Source organism: Meles meles, chromosome 4 (assembly GCF_922984935.1).
Source record: "Meles meles chromosome 4, mMelMel3.1 paternal haplotype, whole genome shotgun sequence".
In the NCBI taxonomy this organism is placed as follows: domain Eukaryota; kingdom Metazoa; phylum Chordata; class Mammalia; order Carnivora; family Mustelidae; genus Meles; species Meles meles.
The window spans coordinates 56,021,416-56,048,888 of record NC_060069.1 but is presented as its reverse complement, the minus strand read 5'-3'; the positions used below and the strand labels follow the sequence as shown (position 1 = coordinate 56,048,888).

The 27,473-nt window shown below is 41.6% G+C and overlaps 1 protein-coding gene across 2 annotated transcripts in view; it reads right to left on the bottom strand.

Annotated features, from left to right (window-relative positions):
• Positions 1 to 27,473, bottom strand: part of MCF2L2 (MCF.2 cell line derived transforming sequence-like 2) — a 253,852-nt gene that overhangs the window by 25,548 nt on the left and 200,831 nt on the right. For both annotated transcript variants that reach the window (XM_046003459.1, XM_046003460.1), the window contains exons 19-25: positions 25,829 to 25,921; positions 25,051 to 25,143; positions 20,730 to 20,801; positions 17,984 to 18,109; positions 7,020 to 7,235; positions 5,998 to 6,090; positions 5,747 to 5,825 (exon numbers count right to left, since the gene is read on the bottom strand). In XM_046003459.1, the coding sequence (XP_045859415.1) occupies positions 5,747 to 5,825; positions 5,998 to 6,090; positions 7,020 to 7,235; positions 17,984 to 18,109; positions 20,730 to 20,801; positions 25,051 to 25,143; positions 25,829 to 25,921 (772 nt within the window). The remainder of the gene's footprint in view (positions 1 to 5,746; positions 5,826 to 5,997; positions 6,091 to 7,019; positions 7,236 to 17,983; positions 18,110 to 20,729; positions 20,802 to 25,050; positions 25,144 to 25,828; positions 25,922 to 27,473) is intronic.

Genomic DNA, 27,473 nt, shown 5'->3' with positions numbered 1-27,473 from the left:
AAACCTCTCAACACTTAAGAATAGAAAAACAATGAGCAAAAGATTTGAATGGACACTTCATTGAAAAAAGATACATGGATAGCAAAGCACATGAAAAGATACTTAACCGTTAGTCAATAGGAAAAAGCAAACTAAAACCTCAATAACATACTGTTCAACACCTATTATAAGGCTGGCTTAAAATTAAAAGGCTGACAACAGCAAGTTTTGGTGAGGAATATGGAGCCAGCGAAACTCTCACACGCTACTCTGGAATAAATAATAATTTGGAAAATAGTAACTTCTTAAAAAGGTAAATATGTACCTGCTATATGGTGTAACCATTACACTCTTAGGTGTTTACCCAAGAGAAACAAAAATGCATGTCCACAAGAACAACTCATACTTGAACATTAATAGCAGCATTATTCAAAATAGCCCAAGAAAGTGGAAATATTCATTAACAGGCAAATGAATAAAGAAATCGGTTTATATCCAAACAATGGAATACCACACTTCACTTAAAAGGGATGTACTATTGTTACACACACCAACAGGAATGAATCTCCAAATAATTATGCTGAGTGAGAGAAACTAGACCAAAGTACATGCTGTGTGATTCTCTGTATGGAATGATTAAAAAAAAAAAAATCAAACTTATCTACAGTAACAGAAAGAAGATCAGGGACCACCTGGGAAGCAATGGGGATAAGGGAAGGGCAGGAGAAAGGTAATACAAAGGGGCATTTGGAAACTTTGGGGGGTGATAGATGTGTTCATAGTCTTGATTGTGGTGATGCTTTCACAGCTATGTACATGTGTCAAAACTTATTAAGTTGCATACTTTAAATATGTGCACTTTACTATGTTAATCATACCTTGATACACTTGTTTTAAAAATAATAGTTTGGGGCACCTGGGTGGCTTAGTTGGTTAAGCATCCGAATCTTGGTTTCGGCTTACGTCATGATCTCAGGGTCCTGGAATTGAGCTCTGCATTGGACCCATGCCCAGTGCAGAGTCTGCTTGTCCCTTCCTTCTGCTCCTCCTCCTGCTCTCTCTCTGTCTTTCAAACAAATAAATAAAATCTTCTAAAAAATAGTTTAAGGCCTCTGCCCAGAAACTTTATTAAGATAAAATGCATATCTCAAGGCATTAACCCTAGCTACCCTAATTCCCCAGTTCTAGGGTAGAACCCAGATATCTACATTTGTAACAAGACCTGCAAGTAATTCTAATGCAGGCTATCCCTAAAACATCTTTTGCAAAACTATGGTAAAGATTTCTAGAACAATCTTGTGACTAGAATGTTGCTTCGGGGGAAAAGAAGTCACTTTTTCTGCTGGGGCTGTTACATCTTCCCGTCCTATGCCTCCAGAGCATTCATGCTCAATTACCTTAATGTGTATTTAGCACAGTAGTAAGAGTAAATCATAGTGTTTCCCCATCTTACCTTTATATAAATTAAAATAAACTATACAATGTAGTTATTATTTCTTGGCAAAGACCAATAGTTTAAATAATGAACTTAAATCACTCAGTTGTTGTGACAGAAAACTGATGTGGTGGTTTTCCAGTCACAATTCTTAGTTTATCTTTTTCCTCATCTCATCATGCATACCCACCCTTCTATCTTCCTGTCCAAATAATAGGCAGAGAAGACACAGAAAGAATGCGAAATGGTTGCATTCCTGATAAGCCTCTGAGGACAAAGTTTATCTTTTCATATTTACACAATTTTCCTTACCAAACACACAAATCATTGTCAGTATAAATGAGAGGAGATCAATTTTCCACATGAGAGTAGCATTTCTTAGCCCTCACATTACCTGAAGGAAATACCTGAACTCAACTGATGCAGCTTGTGGATTTTCCTACCAACTATCCCTACTGCTATGAGGATCAACTGAAAAAACAAATGTGAAAGGGCAATGCCTACTCAAAGATGATTCTTAATTAATAAAACTATACAGCTAGTGATACCTGTGAAAATAGCGTAGAAAAAAAAACCTTCAAAAGTTCTCTCCTCCATGAAAACATAGAAAAAACTGGAAAAAGTAGTCAGAAACAATATTTTCAGAACACTAGAAATTAAGCAAAGTCTTATAGCAACGAGGAGAACACTTATTCAAGAGAAATGGCTGAATCTTGGTATGAACAGTGAGCTTTGTGGTGTTTTAGCTGCCCTGTTCCCAACCCACCCCCTCCTTCTTGATGGTAGCTTTAGAAATCAACAGTCTGCAGTCACAGTGAAAATTAGCAATCTGGCAGCCATAGGAGGGGGCAGAACAGGGTTAAGTTTGTTCAAAGTCTCATTCCCAGAGAACTATCATTATCTGACTTGTTTGGGGGTTCCTTGGAACACCCTACTTACAAGGCTGTCTTTATTAGACCTATTCATAGCTAGACAGTGTGAAAAGCCTTCTCTCCCCCCCCTCCCACCCTGGCATTTGTAGAAAATTACGAGAGGCAATTGTTTAACTTCTTGGCTGCCTAAGGCACTGGATAACAGCTGAGGCAAAAATAGGCTAATCAAAAGTTTAAAAGAAAAAACTTGGGAATGAGAGGTCCGTAGTGGCTTTGAAAAGCTCCCAAATATTTCTGAGAATCTTAAAAACCATGTATAAATGCCCAAGTCTGTGTGCATTTTCAGGACAAATCTAAGAAGGCCTTATGCTCTCATCTCTAGTGGGGAGAGAGCTTGGGGCTCTGAACAAACAGGAAGTGAAGGCTAAGGTGGAATTTTCACCTGCTTGGCTGTGTGTTGAATGTGTGTTGAAAGTGCACCCCAATATCCACACAAGCTCCTGGCAAAGACTGGAAAAATTACCAAACAATAAAAACAACAAACAATACCAACAGAAACCACTGGAAATGGAGGATACTTGGATTTCTAAAATTGTCACATTACGTCATTAAATGTCCAATTTGGGGGCACCTGGGTCGCTCAGTCATTAAGTGTCTGCCTTCAGCTCAGGTCATGATCCCAGGGTCCTGGGATCAATACCCCATCAGGTTTCCTGATCAATGTGTCACTCTCTGTCAAATAAATAAGTAAAATCTTTTAAAAAATAAATAAATGTCCAGTTTTTAACAGAAAAATTGTATGCCATGTAAAGAAACAAGAAAGCATGACCCATACATAGAAAAAAGAAAGAAAGAAAGAAAAAGCAATCAAGAGAAATTGTCCCTGAAGAATTGAAGATAATTAGACTTCCTAGACCAAGAATTTAAATCAACTATTTAAAAACTGTTCAAAGAATTAAAGGAATACATAAAAAAGAACAAAAGGAAATTATGAGAACAAACTCTCATCATATTGAGAAAATAGAAATTATGTTTGAAAGGGCCAAGAGAAATTCTGGCTTGAAAAGTATAATAATTGAAATGAAAAATTCACTAGAGTGGCCCAAAAGCAAACTTGAGCAGGCAGAAGAGAGTCAGGAAACTTAGATATAGGTCAATTGAAACTATGCAGTTTGAGGAAAAGAAAGAAAAACAATGAAATAGAATTTTCATAGCCAAAGACCTGTAGGACTCCATCGCATACAACATAGACAGAATGGGAATCCCAGAAGACAGAAACAAAGGGGCTAAAAGAATACTTAAAGAAATAATGGCCAAAGACTTCCTAAATTGGATGAAAAACCCTAATCTCCATATCCAAATGATTAATCTACAAACTCCAAGAAATATAAATTCAAAGAGAGTTACACCTAGACATAACAAACTGTCAAAACATAAAGAATCTGAAAGCAGCAAGAGAAAAGCAACTTGTCACATGCAAGACATTTAAAAAAAATTATCTCTGATCTTTACATACATATGTATTTTTTTAAAAGATTTTATTTATTTATTTGACAGAAAGATAGCTGGGCAGAGCGGCAGGCAGAAGGAGAAGGAGGAGCAGGCTCTCCACGGAGCAGGGAGCCTGATGTGGGACTCGATCCCAGGATCCTGGGATCATGACCTGAGCCTAAGGCAGAGGCTTAACCAACTGAGCCACCCAGGTGCCCCTATATATGTATTTTTTAGAGGGAGTGTACACATGCACTGGGGAAGAGGCAGAGCAGAGGGAGAGAGAGAATCTCTGATATCATGACCCTGAAATCATGACCTGAGCTGAAATCAAGAGTCGGACACTTAACCGACTTAGCCACGCAGGTGCCCCAAGACATTTTCAGTAAGATTAATAGTTGATTTCTTATCAGAAAATATGGAAGCCACAAAACAGTACATATTCATATTCAAAACAGTACATGACATATTCAAAATGCTTAAAGAAAATGACTGTCAACCAAGAATTCTGTATCTACGGCCAACTGATTTTCAACAAGGGTGCTGTCTTAGTTTGGGCTGCTGTAACAAATTACCACAGATTGGACAGCTTATATACAACAGAAATTTATTTCTCACAGTTCTGGAGGCTTGGAAGTCTGAGATCCCGTGCCAGCATGGTTGAATTCTGGCAAGGATCCTCTTCTGGGTTGCAGATTGGTGACTTCTCATTATATCCTCATCACAGCAGAGAGCAGACAGAGGAAGCAAGTTCTCTCATGGCACTTATAAAGGCATTAATCCTATTCGTGATGGCTGAACTCTTATAACCACATCTACTCCTAATTACTTCCCAAAGTCTTCACTTTCTCATACCATTGGGTATTACCATTGAGTAAAGTTCTAACAAATGAATTTTGGGGGAACACAAACATAGTTATGCCACTTGAGTCCATAACAAATGCCAAGACCATCCAGTGGAGAATAGAATAGTCTTTTAAACAAATGGTTCAGGGACAGCAGGATACACACACACACACACACACACACACACACACATATATTTACATATACATGTATATATATATGGAAAAATAAACTTAGATTCCTAATTCACATCTTATATAAAAATTAACTCAAAATGGATCCAGGAGTTAAAACTAAATTTTTTTTTAAAGATTTTATTTATTTATTTGACAGAGAGAGAGAGATCACAAGCAGGCAGAGAGAGAGGAGGAAGCAGGCTCCCCGCTGAGCAGAGAGCCTGATGTGGGGCTCGATCCCAGGACCCTGAGATCATGACCTGAGCCGAAGGCAGAGGCTTTAACCCACTGAGCCACCCAGGCGCCCCTAAAACTAAATTTTTAAAGAAGAACGCAGGTGTGAATCTTGGGTTAGGCAATGGTTTCTTAATATGACACCAATACACAAGCAACCAAAGAAAAAACAGATAAATTAGACTTCATCAAAGTTAAAAACTTTTGTACTTCAAAAGAAATCAAGAAAATGAAAAGACATCCCACAGAATGGGGATCATTTTGTGTTGAAAATGTTCTGGTGATGGCTGCACAACCCTGTGAATAGACTAACACCCATGGAATTGCACACTTTAAGAGAGTGCATTTGATGGTATGTTAATTATATCTCAGCTTTAAAAAAAAAGCAGTACAGCTTCTGAAAGCAGTATTGGCCATTTAAATCCTCATTCACATAATCTTGGGTAGCTTTGCGACTTGGGGTTGAGAAAGTTGATCTTGGCAATTAGGTATGTGGGGGGAACACAGCTGAAAGGCACACATCCACACACAACCACAAAAAAACCCACACACAACGTAAAACAAGCACAGGTGCTTCCAGGTACCATGAAAATGGGGCCCACAGTTCTTTTCCTGGCCAGCCATTGCCTTCAACAATATCCCCGGTGTGCACACCCACCACAAAGTTGAAATCAGTATAAGTCCCCAGGCTAAATTTAGCAAGGTAACCTTACCTTTAATATTGTTTTGTTGTTCCATCAGTAATTTACTTATTTCTGAAAACCAACAATCTCTGATTTCTTTTGAAGCTGCCTGCAAGTGGTAGATAAGAAGAGACTATGAATATCAGATCACCTGGAGCATTAACTGGACAGGGTTTTTACTCTCTGGGTGACCTCTGGAATAATGAGCTAGGAAACACTTGCCAAGTCATGGGAACACAGGAAAGAGTAGCAGACACTTATGGGGAAGACGTGAACTTTACCTGCAGGATGTATTTCTCGGGTCCATTTCGGTGGGCAATTTCAAACTTTCGGCTGCTCCCCCTGCCAAGCTGGCGAATTGACAGTGTCACCAACTATTGTATGGAAAGAAGAAAAATTGCTGTACTACCATTTTCTCATTTTAAAATTGTCCCTGTCAGCCACTCTGTTTCTTTCTACCCTTGATAGCTCTCTTCTTCTGTCTTCCTTCCACGTGTTTTGTTGCCCTCTGTTAATGGCCCCAGGGAGCATAAAGCATAAGCACAGTGTGGCAGTGTCCTCTGTCCTTTCTTTTTCAGGAGACAACACAGACTGCGTCTTTTTTATATGACAGGCTGGAGCCCTCAACCTTAAAGCAAAGAGATCATCTCTCCTTTAACACCTAAGTATTTCACGAATCTGTGCATAATAGTAACTGAATTAGTATCCATTAAGAAACATAAATAACAAAAGCTACCATGAATAATGAACAACGTTAATCGAAGAGCACAAATATGTGTGTATGTGTGTGCATGTATGCACATGTGTGTGGTGTGGGGGTGGGGATGGGGTAGTCTCATCACCCGCTATGAAATATTTCCTACACAGGCTAGAAATGATGCTTGGTGTGGACATGGGTACCTAGACCTCCAGAGTCTTTGTCAATGTTTGTATGCAAAGATGTGTGGTTTAGAAGGACAAGTCGGAAACGAAATCCAGCCCATGCTCTAATCATCAAATCTTTCACCCTCTGCCTAGAGGGTACTTTCCTAATTTGTTAGTCAGGATAGGCTACCATATGGTCCCTGTTCTCCACCGAGCACAAAGGCAGCTCTATCCCAGCCCTGGCCCTGTCCAGTGACTGATGACAAGTTCTGACGTTGGAGTTAGAAAGGCCTGGGTGTGGAGTCTAGTTCTGTTGTGTGGCATTTGGCAAGTTAACCTCTCCTCTCTAGGCTTCAGTTTTCTTATCTATAAAATAAGGATAATGATTTTCCTCTCCATAGGGTCATGCTGCTTCTCCAGTGTAACAGGACCCCTTTACCTTCATAGATTTCTTAAAGCTGTAATGAGGAGCAAGGCCCTGGTCACTGGGCTCCATTCGAATCTTACAGAACACGATTCCCCTTTCAAATAGATAGATTTGCCTCTGGCTGGGCTTAAATCGAATAAAATCCTTCATTTTATAACGATCCTTGTGAACTGTCCAGACGTTGAAAGAGCCATGCATCAACAGCTTGCCCAGTTTCTTGATATCATCCTTCGGGGAAGATAGACATACATGAAAAGAAGCTGTTACATTACTTGACAGGGAAAGAATTCATGAGGGTCTGCTTGCTAATTCTAAAGTATGCTTATTTGAAGTTGATAGTTTAAAAAGTGCCAAACAGGTTCATCTGTTACTAAATCAAAGCTATAATTTTGTGAGGTTCACTGAGCATGGCACCATTCAGTTATGTAGATCTGTGCAAGGTGATAAACATAAAGCATGTTAGAAATTCTTGAACTAAAGATATGGGTATTCTGACATTTTGGCCTTTGTAATTAATCTTAGCTAGCAGAATTCTATTTCCACTTCTTTGTTTTTGATGCATGACAGTCTATTTTAAAAGGGCAAGAAATTGGGTGCCTGGGTGGCTCAGTTGGTTGAGCGACTGCTTTCGGCTCAGGTCATGATCCCGGACTTCCAGGATCAAGTCCCACATCGGACTCCCAGCTCCTTGGGGAGTCTGCTTCTCCCTCTGACCTTCTCCTCTCTCATGCTCTCTCTCACTCATTCTCTCTCAAATAAATAAATAAAATCTTTAAAAAAATAATAAAAATAAAAGGGCAAGAAATTAACATTTAAGTATGTTCAGGAGAGACAGAATTTTTGCTGCATTATGGACCTTTTCCATAATCATCCATGTGCTCCCTCTGCATCCCAATATCTGCTCCGGGTATGACCACCTGAGAACATGAGATTTGTTCTGAAATTTGTTATGAAAAGCTTCATATAACCTAATCCTCATAACACTGTAATGAAAATAATAATGACATTCAACTTCACATTTCTCAGAGTAAGTGGAGAGTGCAAAGATAATCCCAAATGCCAAAATTTTTTAGAAAGTCTATTTGGCTTCAGGGTGCATTTTATGCCTATTCCTCCACCAGCGAACCCATCTTTCTCATATGTCTGGTTAAAAGTCCAAATGAGTGACCCCACCTTCTCCGAGTTCTCTCCAAAGGGTAGTAGAGTGAGATGAGCTAAGAACGTTGTATTTTATCTGGCATTTTTAAAACATTAGATCACTTGAAGCAGATAATCAAGAATTTATTTCCCTGAAGGAAAATGCCAAGAGGAGAAAAGTATGTGAACAGGACCAGGACAGAGAAATTTTCCTGAGTTATGTCTAGCTGGGATAAATCCCTACAATTTCTGAGTTAATACTACAAGTATGTACATTATTTCTAATTGGGCATTTTTATAATTTATTGTTTATATTGAACAAACTGTGAATATTGTTTTAAAAATAATTTACTGCACTTCTGAAATTCTAAAATAAAAACTTCAAGAGCATAAACTCGACTTATTTCTATGGTGCTTGTGGCATATTTTCTGTGCTGTTTTTCTCTGTATGTTTTGTAAAAGTTACATGTGTGAACTGTGGTGAATGAACCCCTCAGTGAGGAATAAAGAGTCCCCAGCTATAAGGACTGCTCTCCTAAAAGCATGATACTTCTGGTTTGTTTGCACAGGCTCAGTTTGACCATGCTCTGAGACACACGGGCAATGGGTTCATGAGGAACCTTGAGAAGTTTTACCACTTTACCCACATCCTTCCAGGAGCCACTCTATCCCTCAGTGATTGTATTCTCTTTTAAACCCGTTCAATTTCTACTAGATAGACATAAATAATGCAGGAAATACATTTTCGTCAAGTTGACTGGCAAAAGTTGGTGTTTAATATTTGCCACGTGAGGGCGCCTGGGTGGCTCAGTGGGTTAAGCCACTGCCTTCGGCTCAGGTCATGATCCCAGGGTCCTGGAATCGAGTCCCACATCAGGCTCTCTGCTCAGCAGGGAGCCTGCTTCCCCTTCTCTCTCTCTGCCTGCTTGTGATCTCTCTCTCTGTGTCAAATAAATAAATGAAATATATTAAAAAAAATATTTGCCACGTGAATTACAACCAGTAGTTTATATTTTATTTTTAAAAAAGATGTATTTATTTGTTTGAGAGAGAGTGAGAGGGGCAGAGGGAGAGAGAATCTTAATCAGACTCAGCTCTGAGCACAGAGTCCGACATGGGGCTTGATCCCATGACCCTGAGATCATGACCTGAGTCCAGAGCTTCACCAATTGTGTAGTTTGTATTTTAAAATATACTTATATTCTACGTCATTTCAAAAATTTGATCTATCTGATAAAAATATATACATTATAGGCAGACAGAAAATAACCAATTACTTAGGGTGAAAAAAGATTTTAAAAAGTGAAATGAAGAGGTTATACATAAAACCCATATAATAAAAACATGTAAACCTACTGCAGACTAGGCTAGGACCTTCTAGTGGGCAATATAGAAGGAAACATAGAGAGGAAACACATATTATACATTATGTCCAAAGACATGCCTAAACCAGTTGTTCAGAAAATGCACAGCAATTCCTATTAATAAGACACAAGAGAAATTTCTCCTATGGGTCTTGGTCCTCATAAAGAGTCACCAAGTCAAATACTGAGCCCATCCTCAACCACATCCCAGAATAGGTAAACAGATGGATTTTAGGTAAAGCTGTTTCTGACAACACATTTGGTGAATGTGGAGACATCACTTCAAATCACAGCTGTTAAAAGCAATTCTAAAAGAAGCCAGAACAGAGAACCCAGAAATTGATTCTTAACTCTACAGTCAACTAATCTTTGACAAAGCAGGAAAGAATATCCAATGAGAAAAATATAGTCTCTTCAACAAATGGTGTTGGGAAAATTAGCCACATGCAGAAGAATGAAACTGTCCCATTTCTGTATACCATACACAAAAACAGACTCAAAATGGATGAAAGATCTAAATGTGAGACAGGAATCCATCAAAATCCTAGAGGAGAACACAGGCAGCAACCTCTGTGACTTCTCACTAGCCATGTCTCCAAAGGCAAGAGAAACAAAGGCAAAAATGAATTATTGGAACTCTATCAAGATAAAAAGCTTTTGCACAGCAAAGGAAACAGTCAACAAAACCAAAAGACAGGCTACAGAATGGGAGAAGATATTTGCAACTGTCTTATCAGATAAAGGGCTAATACTCAAAATCTATAAAGAACTTAACTCTTGGGGCGCCTGGGTGGCTCAGTGGGTTAAAGCCTCTGCCTTCAGCTCAGGTCATGATCCCAGAGTCCTGGGATCGAGCCCCACATCAGGCTCTCTGCTCTGCAGGGAGCCTGCTTCCTCCTCTCTCTCTGCCTGCCTCTCTGCCTAGTTGTGATTTCTCTCTGTCAAATAAATAAAAAATATTAAAAAAAAAAAAAAGAAAGAAGAACTTAACTCAACCCCCAAAGAACAAATAATCCAACCAAGAAATGGGCAGAAGACATGAACAACAGACATTTTTCCAAAGAAAACATACAAATGGCCAATAGACGCATGAAAAAAATGTTAATATCACTTGGCCTAAGGGAAATACAAACCAAAACCACGATGAGATACCACCTCACATCACTCAGAATGGCTAAAATGAACAAGTCAGGAAATGACAGATGTTGGGGAGGATGCAGAGAAAGGGCAACCCTCTTATGCTGTCGGTGGGAATGCAAGCTGGTGCAGACACTCTGAAAAACAGTATAGAGGTTCCTCAAAAAGTTGAAAATAGAGCTACCCTATGACCTAACAATTGCACTACTAGGTACTTACCCCAAAGATACAACTGTAGTGACCCAAAGGGGCACGTGCACCCCAGTATTTATAGCAGCAATGTCTACTATGGAAACAAACTATGGAAATAGCCCAGATGTCCAATGACAGATGAATGGATAAGAAGATATGGTATATAAATACAATGGAATACTACTCAGTCATCAAAAAAGGTGAAATCTTGCTATTTGCAATGACGTTGATGGAACTAGAGGGTATTACACTAAGGGAAAGATGTCAACCAGAGAAAGACAATTATCACATGATTTCACTCATATGTGGAATTTAAGACACAAAATAGATGATCATAGGGGAAGGGAGGGAAAAATAAAACAAGATGAAATCAGAGAGGGAGACAATCCATAAGAGACTCTTAACCACAGGAAAAAACTGAGGGTTGCTGGTGGGGAGGAGGGAATGTGACATAATGAGCACTGGGTACTATCACTGAACTTTACTTCTGATACTAAAAATACACTACATGTTAACTAACTGAATTTAAATTTAAAAAAGAGGACTGATTAAATAAATAAATAAAATTTAAAATAAAATTAGTGGAGACATAAATATAGGCATCTCATTACCTTTTATTAATAAAGGTTGTCTAAACATTTTAAAAAAGTAAAAATAAATAAATGAAGCCAGAATGATGGGGGAGGGGGAACAAGTCCCAGTGTGCACTCTCTAATGACCTGTGGAGGGCTGGTAAGGTTAGTTAAGTGTCTTCTAAGACCATGGGCTGCAGGTGTGCCTGGGTGGCTCAGTGGGTTAAGCCTCTGCCTTCAGCTCAGGTCATGATCTCAGGCTCCTGGGTTTGAGCCCCACATCGGGCTCTCTGCTCAGCAGGGAGCCTGCTTCGTCCTCTCTCTCTGCCTGCCTCTCTGCCTACTTGTGATCTCTCTCTCTCTCTGTGTCAAATAAATAAAATCTTTAAAAAAAAAAAAAAAAGACCATGGGCTGCAGAGGAAACTGCCCTGTCTGTAGTCCTGCTAAAGAGGCAACCTTAGACAGTGATGTTGCCATTATCACCTCTGCGCTCTCCTCCTCCTCCCTCCAGCAGCCATAACTGTTTGCACCTTGGTAGTCAGTTGACCAATGGATATGAATCCAGAGACGGGCCAGCCCCTGACTGTAGAGGCCAATCTGATCCCTGTCTGAACTGAAGCAGTAAGTAGCAGGAGTTGTAGTTGTGAGACGCTTTATAAGAGGACAAGAGGTGGAATAAACAATAAGGCAGTAGAGCAACAAAAAAGTGAGTCACCAGAAGACCAGAAACTATGAGGAAGAGGAAAAGACACCGATGGAGGTAAAGAACCAGACCAGCAGGTGGTTAAGAGGAGAAGACAGCAGGTATGTGGATATACCTGGCACATATGGGCAGAGCACACAGGAAAGAATCCCCACTGTCTCCCAAGTCAAGATCCTAGGACTGCTATGGGTCCTGGAATTGTCCCATTCCTATCTCCATGAGCCTGGCTCTTCCCAAGACTCTATGGTCACCTGTTCTAGTAAGCCCATCATCACTAAAGGTCACAGGAAGGAACTGCTGGGTCTTTTGAATCCAGCTGAAAAAGAAGGGTTGCATGTGATGGGATTGGATATCTCAATACTCAAGCCCCATCTTGCAGTGGCTGAAGTTGCATGCCCCATGCAGTGTTACTGAAGGGCAGGTGCATGCATACTGCCACCCAGCCAGGATGCGTGGAGGCAACCCCACCTCCCAAGGGAAAGGGCAGAGGGACTGGAGTTCCTCTGCGCAAGACCAAAGATAACCTATGGTCATCTTTTCAACCATATGTATCCTTTCTTTCCAATCAGACTGCAGTTGGTCCCAAGACCAGGGGCCACATGCATGACTCTTGTAGATATATGTCCCCCAGACACATAATATTTATTCATTTACTGGCTTGAGTGCCTGAGGAGACATGAGGCTAAAAGCTTAGCACCGTGAGGAAACTCATTCAGTGATGCCCCAGTACTAGGTTGAATAGTGACTCCAAAAAAACTCATGTCCACCTGGGACCTCAGAATGTGATCTTATCTGCAAATAACATCTTTGCAAATTGTAATGAGCTAGAATGAAGTCCTACTGGATTAGGGTGGGCACTAATCCAATGACTAGTGTCATCATGAGAATAGAAAATAGTCACACACACACACACACACAGAGAGAGAGAGAGAGAGAGAGAGAGAGAAGCCAGTCATGAAGACAGGCAGAAGCTGGAGTCATACAGCGGTAAGCCAAGGAACGCCAGGCAGTGCTGGCAATGACTAGAAGCCAGGAGAGATGCAAGGAAGGATTCTTTCCAGGAAACTTCAGAGGATGCAAAGGCCTGATAACACCTTGATTTTGGACTTTTAGCCTCCAGAACTGTGGAGCTTTATTATGGCAGCTCTAGGAAATGAATATGTCCACAATTGTTTTTTTCCACCAGTGACGGCCATTGCTTGTGTGTGTTGAATCTAATGGATATGAACTCAGAGATACAACACCATTGGGTGTTGGCTACCCTAAACAGATAAGCAAGTGAAAAGTCAGATGGACTCCTCCATATGGGAAATGATGGCAAAATAAACTAGTAAATGTTACCACTTTTCATGTGTGGGATTTTGTAGTTAAGAGCTCTGGTGTAAGATTTCGAACGTGACTACATCAGCTGAATGAAGGATCTGGCTGAGCGTGTCTGGGGAAGCTGGCCTCCAGAAAGAGGCCACATTTGGATGCCCAGGTTTTCATTCCTGGTGGTGATACCAATGGGGTAGAGCTGTATGCTTCTCCCACAAAGGAGGAGGAAACATCTGGGTAAGTGAATCAGCACAAGGTCAGTCCAGAAACAAAAAGCAGAAGCTGTAGGACAGAGAAACCTATAACTATAATCACTAGAAGCAAAAGGGCTCCTTCCTTTCCGATCTGATCATGTATCCTGATGAGTCAGCCCAGGGGCCCTTTATTCAGCCTCTCCCAGGTGCCCGGCACGGTGCTGGGTGCTTTTATTATGACTTAATCCTCATTTACTCCTCACAGCCACTCTTGACATAGGTGCCTGGAGCGGGGAAGGATGCACAGGCAATCCCACAGAGTCGTTAAGGTTATGTACTCGGTCTTCCCTCCGCAGCCAACGTTCTGCTCAGGGAAGTGAGGAATGAAATCAGAAATAAGGGGCGCCTGGGCATCGGGCTCTCTGCTCAGCGGGGAGCCTGCTTCCCTTCCTCTCTCTCTCTGCCTGCCTGTCTGCCTACTTGTGATCTCTGTCTGTCAAATAAATAAATAAAATCTTAAAAAAAAATACGTGGGCTTAGTCCATAAAGCTTGCGATAAAAATACTTCATTTATTAAATGACATAAATTTGTTCCATAAAATAAAAATATTTCATTCAGCCTTTACTATTCAACTTTGGGCCTTGTTCCTGACAAGCCAGGATTTAAAAGGACCCTATACATATTTCAATTTTATGTGTTAGATTGAATAGAAGGGAAACTAACTTTCTTTCTTTTATAAATGGAGGGGGGTAAATGACATCTCGGTGTTCTACAAAACAAAAAAACTTTAAAGTTCCTGTGATTGAATTAAATGGAAAACTAACCAAGTGTACACAATAGGAATAAAATGTAAATATCAGGGAGGGATTTTTTTTCTTTTTCTTTTTTTTTTTTTTAAAAAAAAAAAAAAAACAAAAAAAAAACGAGGTCCCGAGGAGGCAGCAGTCAGGCTCTGGAACCCCTAAACCTCAGCCCCTCCCCCGGCAGTGCACGGACTCTGAATTCAGGGTGGTGGGGGAGACTTGCAGCCGTGCTCCGCACTCCCTTTCTGGCCTCAGTTGTCAAAGTCACTGGGGAGGAGGAGTTGAGAAACAGCTAGGACAGAACATAGCGAGGTGACAGTTACGACCAGAGCCTCTTCCCCCATCAGGGAAAACACCCGGGTAGATTTTAAGCCACTGGAGGTCTGCTCGCACCTCTTAGGAGAGCTGCTGACAGCAGGAACCCAGAGGTCTCCTTGCACACTCAGGGGGTGCCTGCAGTGGCACAGAGCAGACCTTCTGCCAGACAGCCTAACACACCCCATCTTTATCACCCCGTTTCCCTCTGTTGTGGTCCACACACCCCACAGGGAGCCGCACAAGCCTCTCAAAGCTCGCGTCCTGCCTGGGCATAGGGTCTTTGCAAGAGAGAAAGCTTTACAAGGCAGAGAAGTAACTTTTTAGAAGATTCACAGAAGAGGAAGAACGAGCTTCCACCCCGTGGGCTCCCGGACAAACAGCTCAGCTCCCTTCTTTCCTTCCCTCCCTCCCCACATCCCCTCCGCAGCCCTGTGGCAGCCCCAGGACCAGGGGCAAGGCTGGTAGTTTTCCCTGGGGGGAGACAGCTCCAAGCCCCCTGCTTTGGCACATCCTTCTTGCCTCTGACTCGGACTTCATCCCCCTTCTTCCTTCCTTCCCCAGGTAGGAAAACAGTACTGCATTTGCCCCAAATCTAGAACATTTCAAGAGACAGAAAGAAAGCCTAACTAGGAATGCACACCCTCACCCCAAATAAAACAAACAAACAAAAAACCCCATAAGGCATTCCAGATTCAGAAGAAATAAAAGCAGCAAGTCTAGCCTCCAGCCCGGCAGTCAGCAGTTGGGGAAGGACGGCAGGCTCAGGGAGCAGAGGGATTTTTTTTCTAGTTGTTTTAATTATGCATTCACCCATTCAGGTTCAATGTCTTTTCTTTTCAAACCCAGGTCATTATTGAATGTCAAGTAGAGAAACTAACAGTTAAGTTCTGGTTTCATCCACACACTCAGCATGTGATTTTCAGCCCCTTGTGATAAAGTTCTACAAAGTTGAGTCAAAGAATCTTTCCATCATTAGATGTGAGTTAGGAGCAACTGAGCTGTTAGTAGACTCTAAACAAAAGTAGATGAAGAATGCATTCAGAGAATGAATGGCACCCTGGACAGGGAGAGGAGAGGTCCAAGAAGTGGTCCAAGCTGATGTACAATGTGATCTTGGGGGAGTTAACTCGACTTTCTGTGGATCTACTCATGAATCAGAAATGGAAATTTTCACTGCCTGCTCTTCCAAAATTCAACAGGATTATACAAAACTGTCAGGGTAAAGTAGCTAATGTACTAGATGTAAAGCAAGTTAAAATCTTAGTGAAAAAAAAACAAAACGAACAAACAACAAATAGAGTTTATGTCAAAGGGGCAATTCCAAGGACATAGGGGAGAAAAAAGTTCTTTGCATTTGATGTAAAGAGTCTCTACAATTCTATAAGCTGGTTCATCTCATTTGTATGCAAGCTGGGTTGGAATGAAATTAGAGTAGATTGCTATTTACTCACGTTTTACTAATTACTTTCTCATAACTTCCTCCTCCTCTGATACTTACACTCAGAATAATAACTGGGAGTTTCCTGCCCTGTGAATGGTTTCCGGGACATTCATTTGATTCAGGGAAATGGATCTCTAATAGGGGTTGCTGAGGCATGTTAAAGATAAAAAGAGCAGAAAGATGTCCCAAAATGATTAAACAAATGGCTCCCCTGAGTTTCCTTAAATGAAGAAGGAAAAAATTATTACCAAGAAAAAGATCCCTTCCCACACATACCCGGCAGCTCATGAATACCCTCCTGAATCATGCATCAGTAGTAAACAGAGAGCACTCTTGAGTCCCAGGGGACAGAAGAAGCATTACCACCTGGATCACAGTGGGGCTGCTTCTGAGATGCTGGCCAGAGAAATGCCAGAAGGGAGGGAAATAAAAAGATCACAGGTTTTTTTTGTTTGTTTGCTTGTTTCTTTTTTGCCCCTAATTAATTTGCATGGTTTGACTTATGACCAGGAAAGAAAAGAAAGGTCATTTCTTTAGCCCAGACCTCAATGAACAGTACGCTGAAACCAGGTAAAAATGAAAAGGAAAAAGAGAGAAGGAAAAGTATCTGTCTGAAATGTAATCCTCAAAATGCCTCACTCCTGTGTGGTATAGAGAATAGCCTTCCAAAGAGGTCTACATCCTAACCCCTGGAATCTGAGAATATATCAGGTTACATGACAAATGGGTATTAAGGTTGCAGATGGAATTAGCGCTGTTCATTAGATGACTTCGAGATAGGGAGATACCGTGGATATGAATGGGTAGGTCCAAGGGAATCACAGAGTCCTGAAAAGTGGAAGAGAAGCAGACGAGAAGATCAGAATGATGTGAGTCCAGAACGCTGGTAACGGAAGGAGAAACCATGAGCAAGGGAACGTGTGTGGCCTTGGTAAGCTGGACAAGGCAAGTAAACAGATTCTGTCCTAGAGCCTCCCAAAAGGAAAGCAGACACCTTGATTTTATCCTGGTGAGACTGTGTTGTACTTCTGACCTATGGAACTATAATATAATATGTTTGTGCTGCTCTAAGCCACCAAGGTTGTGGTAATTTGTTATGACAAAGATGAAAAGTTAATCCACCTGAGTCAAGATCTAGAGCACCTCCCAGTGAAAACCAGTGAAATAATAATGATGTCCCAGTCCCAAGGAGCTCATAAGGTTCAGAGAATGGCCTGCCTAGAATTCTTGGGACTGACTCCCTCAGGGTTTACCCTCATGCCTGGTTTGAGAGGGCTCAACTCCCAGCACTGCCTCTTCTGGTATTTTTCTTCAACCATTTGGATTACAGAATGTATAATATATCCTTGTCAGTCCTCTTCTGAGATCTGCGACATAAAAATGGAGTTAGACTTTCACCTAGGACCCATTTTCAAAGGACTTTGCATAGAGAAAATCTGAGGCAGGAAGGAGCATCTTTTTAGTGTTTTAATAGTGCCATGAGTCAGAGAAAAATTACTCCTTCAGTACCTTCCCCTGCCCATCTATGTTCTGGCCTCTGAGTTCCTGGTTGTTTCCGAGTATGGGTGAGTCTCAACATTCAGGACCCCAAGGAGTACAACCCAAGACTCCTGAAAATACTGGGAGGCTGCTTGGATTCCCACAGCACAGATTTATTGCACAATTTTGGCTACCTTCCTCAGAGTCAGGTTCCTTTACCACAGGTCACGTCTCTACCTTTGCCATAGCATTTCCTATCTTTGCAATATTGTGCCTGTCTTTTGCTGAACTGTTTCCACACTTGCTGTGGCCCATACCGGACATCCAGTAACTGCTGCCAGGTCCATGGCCAACTCACAGGACTTGATCAAATCTTCCAACATGGCCAAAGCTTGCTGTAGTTCGGCTGAGAATGTGGAATCCTTGGTCCTCTTTGGCCCATTCTGTGGAAATCAAATGCCTTGTTGGAAATCAAAAGGTAAACCCTCTAACCAAGTGAACCGGGGAAACAGGACAGAAAAAAGGAGCCAGGGATCCAGCCAGGACAGAGACAGGGATGGTAGATACATGGGTCTCTTGCCCTGTTTCCAAAGAATGGTGGCTAAAGATACTTGCTGGTTTACAGATATGATATACACACATGCAAAATCATCGACCACACTTTCTATACACTGCACTCATGAAGAATGAAGTTCATAAAGTCATGGACATCATAGTCCTGCTGTGTAAGAAACATACTGACCTTTGAAGCATGAAAAACCCAGAGCCTTTAAATAGGCTGCTCTTCCTTTTCACACCCCTAACCCAGGAGCTACTGAAACGTAATATCTGAGTATCGTATTCTTGTACGTAATGTGAAAGTCCTATTCCTATAGGTGAAATTATACTTAAAAACCATCCCGGAGAAGGATATTTGCAATCTCCTACAGAGGCAGAGAATGAGCTGCCATGTGGAGGTTTACTCATGACTAACGTGTAAATGCCATATGTAACTGTGCCTCAGAACAACATACTGCTTAAAATGTAACCCATGAGAAATTATACCAGCCACCAAGCATGCTTAGCTCTAGCCTTCTGGCAGCAGGCCTCTGGGGCAGAGGAAGATAAAAGTCCTCACAGCCAAGCAGCAGGGAATGCCCAGCTGGCTCAGGGCGTTCCAGTGGCTTTTTTCTGTTATCTCCCCTACTCCGGAGACCACCTGTGGCTAATTATAAGAGCCCTCTGAAAGTGCTTGCTCAATTATAAACTTGATACTGCTCGACCAGATACATTTTACCTTTCTTCTTATCTACAAGACTCATGGTCAGTGTGTAACCAACTCCAGCTTCTTTGTTGGTTGTGACCTGCTTTCCAAAAATATGAGACTGAGGAGTTGTTCAGGGTGACAGTCTTTTCTACTGCCGATCCCTGCTCCCTTTCTCTTGCAGCTGACTTGTTTGTGCCTCATTCTTCCCCTGTGCCCCATCAGGAAGTGGCAGCCACAACTGTTGCATTTGCCACGTTGAATCCCCACACCCCGCCCCCCTCTGCCCTTCCTCCCTCTTCTCCTCCCCTAGTCTCTTTCTCACAGTCTATCACCTAAAGATACTAAAAAGATACTAAAGAGATAAGCCAACACCGTCTGCATCTCCCAACCAGGAAGACTCAGAACTGAGTGCAAACACTGTAATTGCTAATTTAAGAGACCAATGTTCCAATTATTACTACGGAGACACTTAGGACGTAATAGCGATGATTGTTTTAGTGGGAAAGTCTTTTGCTTACAATTCCAGTATTTTATTCCCCTGCTATCTACATAGTGTATTCATCTGTCCTATGGCAAATACCAACAAAAAATTTTTGGTTTCTTCCTTTTTTTTTTTTTCTTTAACACATCAATTCCTATAGCAAAGAGTGGACAGATCTTTGTTGTCCACCCCCCCAACCCCAGTACCGCCTCTTTTTGTCCTCTACAGTGCCCTGTAAGCAAAGGTTTGTGTATTCTCTGAACCTTGCCTAAGCACTGGGGATTAGCTTCTTTGGATCAGAAATATGAGTGACAGGACCCATGAATGGGGCAGAACATGCTGCCTCCACTCAACAATTTGCCATGGGTTCTCTCTTACCTTCTCACTCCTATAAACATGCTCCAGGTGCTGGGAGAAGACAGCAGACTCTTAACTGAGTTTTTTGTAACATCATTAATAAAGGATTACGTTCGTGCACCAGGGGTCTTCCCCTTTACCCAACACTTAAAACCCAGTTTCCTTTTAGAGACTCAACTCTTCCCATTCCCTCTCCTTCCACTAACCCCCTCCCACAAACGTAGGAGGCAGCTCCTTTTACATTGTGTAACGCAGTGCTCAGGAACATCCCTACAAACATTATTAAGCTAACTCAGCCTAGCTCCCCTTGCTCCAGGCTATAAAATTATTACCTGTGTCTTGAGCTTCTCTTAATTTCAAGGAGTCCCTGCCATATATCCTGAGCAGAGAAGGCATGCAAATGATTTTTCCTTGTGTTTTTGTTGTTGTTGTTGTTAAAACCAGAATATCCTACAGAAAATTTAAAAGAAACCCCACTCCTAAGTCACAGATTTCTCCCCAGTATTATGGTATGGTCACCATTTCTTCCGAGGGAACCTTGGCTGTCTTAGAATTCACACCCACAAACACACTTACAGGCGAGCAGGATATAATGTATGCAAATTAGATATACTAAGAAGTACCAACAAGTAAATATAAATCATACATGATCTTACCCTGCAGGAAAACCACAGCATATTTACTTACAGTTTATGTATGCATTTTACAGATTCACTTAATTTTGTATTCCTGTTAAAACATTTTTATGTGGAGGAAAGAAAATGTATTACTAATTATCCTGTTACAAAGCCTCACTTTGAAATTGCCTTTAATTTTTTTTGTTTTTTTTGTGACTATAAATGATAGGATACATGCTATTTTAGAAAATTTAAATTATAAAGATCATAAATAAGAAAAAGAAAATTGCCATAAATTTGCCCACCCAGACACAAACACCATTAACAGTTAGTTATATAAAACAATATTTAATATACAGTACCTTAGCCAAACCTTCTTCTTGGTCACCTGGGTCTATCCCCAAATACTCCTGAGACTCAAAATCCAGCAGACCCTGCATTAATCCAAAAGCTTTATTGGAAATCAAAAAGTAGAATGCCAACTAAAACTACTGTACAATCTCCACCAACGCTAAATTAACTGAGGGTGAATGCATAAATTTGTATATCTTAAGTAAGAGGGAAAGAATGGCGCAGAGTTCTTTCCAAGACAGAATCATACTGGTCACACTGTTTTGTAGTCTGTTTTTTTTTCACCCAACAATATAGCATGAACATTTTACCAAGCCCATGTTTTTTAATTGTAGCAGTGTTGCATCCTGTAGATAAATCATAATTTATTAATCCCTCCTTCTGTTAAACATTCAGGTTCAATAATTTTTTATTATAATAAAGATCTTTGTGCCATTTTTTCCCTAAGGATAAGTTTTTAGATGTGAAATGGTCAACGTTAAAAATTCTTTTTTTTTTTTTTAAGATTTTATTTATTTATTTGGGGAGGGTGGTGGAGAAGCAGAGGGAGAGGGACAAGCAGACTCTGTGCTCGCAGACTCTGTGCTGAGCACAGAGCCCAGTGTGGGGATTGATCTCAAGACCCTGAGATCAAGACCTGAGCTGAAATCAAGGGTTCAACACTTAACCCACTGAGCCAGACAGACACCCCAATGTTAAAAGTTCTGATCCATACTTCCAAGTTCTTCACAGTAGGACTATGTTCCCACCAGTCATATATGACAGCTTGTTTTAGCAGCCCCGACCCTACATGGAATATTAACATTTAATCAAATAGTTTGCCAATTCAATCAACAGAGAAATCCTACCTGTTGTTTTAAGTTGAATTTCTCAAATAACCCGTGAAGTAGAACTTTCAAAAAAATGTTTGCTATTAACATTTATTCTTTTGTAACCTGCCTATGTCCTCTGTTCATTTTTTTATTATTTTCTTTTTATTTCAGCTTTGAGGTAAAATTGGCATATAAAATTGTTAGGTATTCAAAATATATATGGTGATGATTTGATATACGTACATATTTTAAAAGAATTTCTTCCATCTAGTTAATTAACACATCATTACCTCATATATTTATCTTTTTTTTTTTGGCAAGAACATTTAAATCCTACTCTTAGCCAATTTCAATTACATAATACACTGTTACCAACAGTCACCATGTTTTACATCAGATCCTCACACCTTATTTATCTTATAAACTGAAAGTTTATATCCTTTTACCAACCTCTCTCTATTGGTTCTTTTTTCTAATAATAGTCTATTTGATTTTTTTAAAAGAAGAAAAATGAATATCACTCCTATGACATGAGTTGCATTACACAGGAAATCAGAATAACCACCCATTCTAGAACAACCTTCTTTTAATATGCAAAATTTATTCTAAACAAATAATGCTTCATTTTCTACATCACATCTTAAAATCCAGGTAAGAAAAATTCTCTACACTAAATTTGATAGTTTTGGGGCACCTTTGGCTCAGGTCACGTTAAGTGTATGCCTTCTGCGCAGGTCAAGATCCCAGAGTCCTGGGATTGAACCTGGCATCCAGCTCCCTGCACAGTGGGGAGCCTGCTTCTCCCTCTGCCCAAAGCTCCCCCTGCTTGTGCTCTCTCTCTTTCAAACAAATAAATAAATAAAATCTTTTAATAAATAAATAGATAAATTTGATAGTTTTCATATATCACTTAGCCTCTTTGACATAAATCATGACCTTAATAAAAGTAAACTACTGTTGTCCCTAAATGCATCTATTTCTAATATGATCTTTGTGTTTTTTCTAATATATGCTAATAAATAATATATTGTTTAATCAGCTTGTCCTGACTCATTGGACATTATATATATTATGTATTCAAAAAACTCTGTCACAACTGTTATTTTTCATATCTCAGAAAAGATATTAAGCATTTCATAGGTATCATTTCTTTTTATTTTTGTTTTTGTTTTAAATTAACAACTTCTATGAGCTCATTATTAAGCATGCTGACCATCTGTTCCATATCTTGGTAATATTATATTTCACCCAATTTTTCATGTGTCTGTTTTTAATGGCATAATCTATCATTCCCTTCCCTTTCTTTTGTACTTGGAAAAAGCCTTCTCACACCAGGATTCCATGATCCTTTCAAAGCCATGAGGCCATCAGTCAGACATGCATGCTCCCAAAGAAGCTGATGGTAGGTGCTGCGGAATGAGCTCTGTCCCTCAGGGTGGAGAACACTACAAAGTTCTTCCTTTCTTCACAGGCATGCCAGTGGTTTGGGACCTGTTTTTCCAGCATGCACCAAGCATAGCTATGGGAAAAACTGGTTTGCCTTGAAGAGCTTCTCATGGTTTCACACAGATCCCCAAGGAATATTTTATAGTGATTCTATCTCGTTTCCTCAGTGAGATGAAACTAACAAAATTCTCTAAAATTACTAGACTAGTACTGTCTTCACTTTACAAGTGAGGAAGCTGAGGCAGAGAGAGGTTAAGTAATTTGCCCGAGTTCATGGCACCTGGAAGCATGAGAGCTGGATCCCCGCCCCGCACGGCTGACTCCTCAGTCTGGGTTTCTAATTACTGCACCCTGTAGCCCTCTGTGTGTGGTTCAGAAGTTCGATCTTGAGGCAACATCCCTTCTGTGGGAAAACTCGGGCACTGCAGTACCCGGCAGACCCAGCCCAAGGGGGTGAAGAACCCCACTCGTCCTGCTCCTTCTTCACCAGACCCCGTGGTAGGACTCGCACAGCTCGAATGATAGGAAAGATGGGTTGGTCAGAGGAGTGTGAGCTCTACGTGAGCGCTGCATGGAAGCAGACTCACAGAGGCCACTCATGCAGGGAAGCAGTGGGGGTCAACCCCATTCCCACATGCTGTGCTTCTTTATATATAAAACAACAGCCATGTATTCCAGGAAGCTTCCTGGGGGGTAAACACTGAGCCAGCTCTCTGTGGGCATTACTCACGGGCTCCTCATAGCAATCGTCTGGAGGAGGTTCTAGTATCCCCCCTCACACATGAGAAAACCAAGGCCTAAGAGGTCCAGGAATGCCACACCTGGTGACGGTAGGGCGGGTCCAGCTGAGGCTGGGACTGCTGAGGCAAAGCCGGAAGGGGCAACTTCTTCTGAGGACAGAATGTTAGGCAATGAGCCTAACCTCCCCGAGCCTCTGTTTCTTCACACTCCAGAACCTTTCCTGTGCGTCTGATTGTGGGGATTAAATAAAAAATACATACGGGAAGGTACCCAGTAAACAGCAGGTGCTTGTGTTTTGTTTTGTTTTGTTTCGAGAGATAATAGCCACTGGGCAAGAGCTGCTTATAAAGGTTAATTCAAAAACACAAGCTGGAGGGGCGCCTGGGTGGCTCAGTGGTTAAGCCGCTGCCTTCGGCTCAGGTCATGATCTCAGGGTCCTGGGATCTAGCCCCGCATCTCAGGGTCCTGGGATCTAGCCCCGCATCGGGCTCTCTGCTCAGCAGGGAGCCTGCTTCCTTCCCCTCTCTCTGCCTGCCTCTCTGCCTACTTGTGATCTCTCTCTCTGTCAAATAAATAAATAAATAAATCTTTAAAAAAAAAAAAAAACACAAGCTGGAGAAGTGGCCCAAACCTTTCCCTCAGCTCACTTATGGGGAGGCAGCCTGACAGAGCCTTCTCTCCTGTTTGGGGTGTCTGGGAGTGCTCTCCTGCAGGTGTGCTGTTGGCGGACAGACAAAGAACCACGTAGGGGTTCAGCAGAGCAAAATTCACTCTGTGATGGTGCTCTTGAGAAAGATCCTTAATCGAGGGATGGAGGTAGTTGTTGCAAACTGGAGAAAAAACTCCAGTTTTGCCTTCTCCCTTCCATTGTTTTAATGCACAGAAAATTGTGACTTTGGGAAACATTACACCTCTTTTCGGAATGTCCTCGCCTCATCTGTAAAATGGAGCAGGTGATACGTTACCTGTAGATACCTTACATGAGAGAAGAGGCTCCGGCTGCCTCCCCACCCTCTCAGCTGCCAGCAGTGAGGTGGCGTTCCCCTTGCTCCCCAGGACCTCTCCTGCCCCAAACCAGCCTCCTTAGAGATTCATGCCTTGGGCTGCCTGTTGGACTAGCCAGGCTCCCAGGTCCCTTTCAACTCTCTGATTCTTTGGTCTTTCTCCTCACTGAGGTATGCTGCTTTAGACTTGAGGACAGAAAACCCCTGAAGGAGAGACATTATCCTCCCCTTTGGAAGACGAAGTCACAAATCTACATGTCTAAGGAAAGGAGCACCATAGCACACACATGTTTTCCCAGCACAGGAAAGCACTGTCTCATCGAATTTACCTTCAACAGCATCTGGTATTTTTTAAGTCTCTGGCTTGGTCCTCTGAGATACTTAAAAAGAGGGAGCTCATGATCCAGTTGGCGCTGGCATACCTTTAAAAGCCAAACAGAAACAATATAAAGCAAAACCAGCAACACAGAGAGAGAACAAAGAGGCAGCATTTCAATACAAGAAATGAAACAGAGTGGGGGCGGGGGCGGGAAGGTGCAGCTGTGTCTACCAGCTTGGTAATGTTACTGAGTCATTGGGTGCCTTAGGAACAGTGTGTCAAATGAAAGGAAAGGGAAAGAGGATGGCTCAGCTAGAAACTCTTGATGCAGGACCATTTATTTCTTTTAGAAAACAAGTCCACTAGAAGACAGTGGGGCACTTTGAATCCTGAAAAAGAGGCAGCCTGTGTTTGAGTTGGGGGTGGAGATGTCTATTCAGATCATTTTGAGTCTAGAAGTTACAGGATTATTTACTAACATCACTCCAAGGAGACCCACAGTGTGGCCTTTTGGACTTAATTCCTCTTAAAATTCCCCACCCTAGACGAGGACTCTGGTTTGCTCACCAGGCTACAGCTGCTCCTCACTGGCCCGTCCCACAGAGTCCCAGGGTCGCATCAAAACTTCTAACGTGTAATTTCAAAATAGGAGAGACTTTTCATAAACATAAACTCAAAAGCCAGATTCCCCTGTCTTGTTCATACTTGTGATTTCTTTAAAGACTTGACACACATAAACATTGTCCAGGGAAAACCATGGGTGGGAGACTCTGTGATCTCAACGTTACCCCAAAGAAGGTGCAGTCTTGACATTCTTGCCAGATTGCCCTCGCTCGGGGAAGGTTTTTATGGTATTTAAAATATATCTGCAGATCTTCTTTCTGAGTGGGAAAAGAATTGGAACAAATTAATCAGGTAGCATTTTTCAGTAAGTGGACAGGATGATACCATTTATTCTTCAAATATTGAACAAGCCTGAATATTTGCATGGTGTGAGGAACTGGGGATGCATGATAACCTCATTTTGGGGTGACTGTATGATGGAAAGGTAAACAGAGGGTTCTAAACAATCTAAAGCACTAAACACAGAACAGATATGAACAGAGTGCTGTGGGAACAACTGCAAGATTCTGGTAAATTCATAAACAGGAGCAGGGTTTTAAAAAAAAATTTTTTTTTATTTATTTTTTCAGTGTTTCAAGATTCATTGTTTATGCACCACAAAGCACGTTTTAATCTTCATCTTTCCTCCTCTGGTCTTTATCCAGGACATCACTGTCTCCTCACAATAGCTTTGCAGTAAGGGACAAAATTGTCAGGAAATGTGCTGGTGGATGATAACCCCTCCTTTCTCTCTCCTTGTCTTCGTATTTTGATCATCATCATGCCAACCCCGGGGGAAAAAAACCCTAAGAGACAACTAAAAGATAGAAACATCCCAAAAGGAGAATGTGGCAGCTTGGAGAAAGTTCTAAGTCCTTTGCTCCACCCCCAAAGCAGCAGGCTCTGCCTCATACATCACCTTCCTCCTAAGACACTAGGCTGCAAGACAGGAAACATTATGACTATCTCAGAGCTGGAGATCAAGACAGATTCCAAGTGCTGTGTGACCTATTTCTCATTGCATCAAACACCATGAGAGGTAGGCACATACCCACCCATACCCCAGAAAGTTACTCCCAGCCTATGGTGTCAGCTTGCCGGCTTCATCCACTCCATCCCTCACACCTGGACCACAGCAAGGTTTGCTGGTCACAGAGCCTGTGCTGCCCTATGGAGAAGCCCATGGGGCTGCAACCTGGTGAATTTCTGTGTCCCTATCTTTCTCAGGCTAACTTTTGATGGCCTTCATACAGACATAGGTTATTGTTTTCCTCATAGCTTCAACTATGTCTATTTCTTTCCATTTCTGCATGTGGAAGTAAGGGAGATGACCCTTGAGAAAGTTGTTCAGACAGGTTAAGGAACTAGAATAATAACTCAGAGCCTAACAATATGGTCATTATTTTTTCACTCAAGAACTGTCTCCTGCATGCCTTTGATGTGCCCGGCACTGTGCTAAGAATATTTGTTAAACTCAACAACTGCCGTAGCAGAGCAGCCTACACATAGGGAACACTCCTGCCATACCGAAGGCCAGGCTTATACAGTACTACAAATTGATTAAGGCATCTCACCCACATTGGGTCTGTCAGAGCACAAAAACATCGGCCTTTAGCTCCTGAAAGAATGTAAGGCTTCACCACTTTCAACACTAACCACCAGAAGATCATATAAAAGCTGGGGCAGACGTTGGAGCTCCAGCCGCCCACCCCGTGAAACAGTCAGCCACCTTTCCCCAAACTTCCCCAGCAACAGAGGCACCTGGTTCTCTCAGTGGATGCCGAGCTAAAACGTGTGCTCCTGAAACCCTCACTCGTTGGTACTGTGTTT